The sequence below is a fragment of the Colobus angolensis genome, unplaced genomic scaffold, assembly GCF_000951035.1.
Source record: "Colobus angolensis palliatus isolate OR3802 unplaced genomic scaffold, Cang.pa_1.0 Scaffold457, whole genome shotgun sequence".
In the NCBI taxonomy this organism is placed as follows: Eukaryota; Metazoa; Chordata; class Mammalia; order Primates; family Cercopithecidae; genus Colobus; species Colobus angolensis.
This window is the reverse complement of record NW_012118010.1, coordinates 582,667-585,410: the sequence shown is the minus strand read 5'-3', so window position 1 is coordinate 585,410 and position 2,744 is coordinate 582,667. Positions and strand designations below refer to the sequence as shown.

Genomic DNA, 2,744 nt, shown 5'->3' with positions numbered 1-2,744 from the left:
AAAAAAAAAAAAAGTATATAATAATCTTAACAAAAAATATAAAGTCTAACGGTTTAAATACTCATTGTTCTCAGTGGGATGTTTTGATCTCAAATGAACAGTGTGGGTTGTTTTTCACTTATGTTAGTCTTGTTTAGAAAAGCAATGGATGTGTATATTATCTGCTTGTGCTGACATAACAAAATACCATAGGCTGGGTGGGTTAAGCAATAGATACTTATTTCTCACAGTTCTGGAAGCTGGGAAGTCCAAGGTCAGGGTGTCAGCTCTGCCTGGTTCTGGTGAGGGCCCTCTCCTGGTTTGCAGATGGCTGCCTTTTACCTTTGATTTCACATAGTGCAGGGAAAGCAAGCTCTCTGGCATCCTTTCTTATAAGGGCTGTACTTCCATTGCGTGGGGCACACCCTAATGACCCCACTAACCATAATTACCTCCCAAAGGACTGAATTCCAAAGCATCATATTCAGCATTATCTTCAACATATAAGTTTGGTGAGGTGGGGGGCAGGCCAATCTGTAGTAATAAGCATTCTAAAAAATTTGAAAAATATAAGTAAGTGGAAAGAAAAAGAAAAAAAGGCATGTACTTGCATTACCAAAATATAATCACTGTTAACACTTTGATTTTTTTTATTTCCCAAGTTTTGTTCTTTCAACTTGTACATCTTTGTAGTCATTTGGTTCCTATAATTTTGAATAATTATCTTTTGAACTTATCATTAGAACACAAAATTGTTTCTGTTACCAAAATCCCTTCTTCAAGACATCTTTAAAAATAGCCACAAATGGTTCATTGAGTAACTGTGCTGTGGTTGACTTATTCGTTAAACCGTGGTTGAATGTTGAGATACTTCCCGTATTTCGCTAGTGTAAATAACCTGTGATTAACATATTTGTGCATGAAGCTTTTTCTGTAACTTAGAATCTTTCTTTGCAATGTAATTCCAGAAAATGGAAACTGTAGGCTAAAAAGCTATCCTCTTAACATGTGTAGCCAAATTCCTTTCCAGAAGGATGTCCTAATTTACATTGCCACCTGCAGTGGGGCAGGAAAGTGCTGTATCTGTTTACTTTTAAGGGGGTGGAGGTCATTTCCACTTATGTATTTGTTGGCTTATTTCCAGCAGGTAAACAAAGGCAGGTAAAGCTGACTGCTGGTTGTACAAAATCCCCCTGGCTCTTCTGGCTGAAGTCCTACCACTCCCCGTACCTGGCAGCATCCTGTCTTCTGGACCTCACCTACACACGTCCAGGTAGGAGCCAGTCATCTCCATCCATCCACAGCCATGAATTTCCTCCGGCGACGTCTCTCTGACAGCAGCTTCGTGGCCAATCTGCCTAATGGCTATATGACGGACCTGCAACGCCCAGATAGCTCCACCAGCTCACCTGCTTCCCCGGCCATGGAGAGGAGGCACCCCCAGCCCCTGGCTGCCTCCTTCTCCTCTCCAGGATCCAGCCTTTTTAGCTCCCTCTCCAGTGCCATGAAGCAGACCCCTCAGGCCACCTCAGGACTGATGGAGCCTCCAGGTCCCTCCACGGCCATTGTTCAAAGACCCAGGATCCTGTTGGTGATCGATGATGCCCATACAGACTGGTAAGCAGGAATTTGCAAGTTCTACTGCCTTCTGGGGCAAGAGAGGAGTGGGGATTATCTCATCTCTTGGGGTAATAGAAGGGGAGAGCTATGAGAGGCTCAGGTGCTATCAGAGCCTGGCTGGAGAGAAGGAAACTAACATGAAACTAACATGTACCAAGTGGCTGCTGCATGCTAGGCCCACAGCACCTACTCAGTGCCACTTTCTCTTCTAACGGCTTTATATTTACAAGTCCACAGTCCCTCGCCTGCAAATCCCAAATCCAACACACTCTGGAAACTAGAAAATTTTTTGCAATTCTTTTGGTAGCAAAGCCTAATCTGCAGGAATGTGAGGCTGTAATTATACTAAGTGTGTTTGTTCGTATGATTTGCTGCAAGCATCTGAATGTGTTTGATATGGAGTATAGTTCAGAGCCTACTGAAAGTGTTATATAAAATATGGTATATTCACCATATTACCTTCCTAAAAATGGAAAACTTCTAAAATCTGAAATACATCTGGTGGTACTTGCGAGATTAACCTGTCAGCCTCAGCCACCCTCCTTCCATAAAATGAGCTTATTATGAGGATAAAAGAAAGCAATACAAGTCCACAGTCCTCATCCCAAACCTTTGGGATCAGAGTGCCTGAGTGTGCATCTCAGCTCTTCCAGATACTGGCAGTCTGGCTCCAGAGCCTGTCTTCTGAACACCAAAGGTGGGCAGAAATGACCACTGCCAGCCTCTTCTCAGGCAGTGCCCCTAGCTGGTAAGTTCCCCAGTGGCAGAGACCTGACACCTGTGTCAAGATCACTATAGCAGTCATTCACCAGGTAGTTTACTGAGCACTGATTCGGTGCCAGGCATAGCTGAGATGCACGTGTATAGTAGGGAACAGGCTCCTGCTTATGTGGAGCTGCATTTGGAGAATAAGTCTCTATCCCAGCTGTTAGGTACTCAGAGGTGATAAATGTTATCAGTCTAGCTGGAGACATTGAAATTGCAGTTCAGGCCGGGTGCGGTGGCTCACGCCTGTAATCCCAGCATTTTGGGAGTCTGAGGCAGGTGGATCATGAGGTCAGGAGATCGAGACCATCTTGGCTACCATGGTGAAACCCCGTCTTTACTAAAAATACAAAAACCTAGCCAGGCGTGGTGGCGGGCGC

At 44.3% G+C, this 2,744-nt stretch overlaps 1 protein-coding gene across 1 annotated transcript in view; it reads left to right on the top strand.

The window, feature by feature from the left end:
- SYN3 (synapsin III) overlaps window positions 1-2,744 on the top strand; it is a 598,011-nt gene that overhangs the window by 55,569 nt on the left and 539,698 nt on the right. Inside the window, exon 2 of the mRNA XM_011958047.1 lies at window positions 1,124-1,596. Coding sequence (XP_011813437.1) covers window positions 1,286-1,596 — 311 coding nt within the window. The 5' untranslated portion in view covers window positions 1,124-1,285. The remainder of the gene's footprint in view (window positions 1-1,123; window positions 1,597-2,744) is intronic.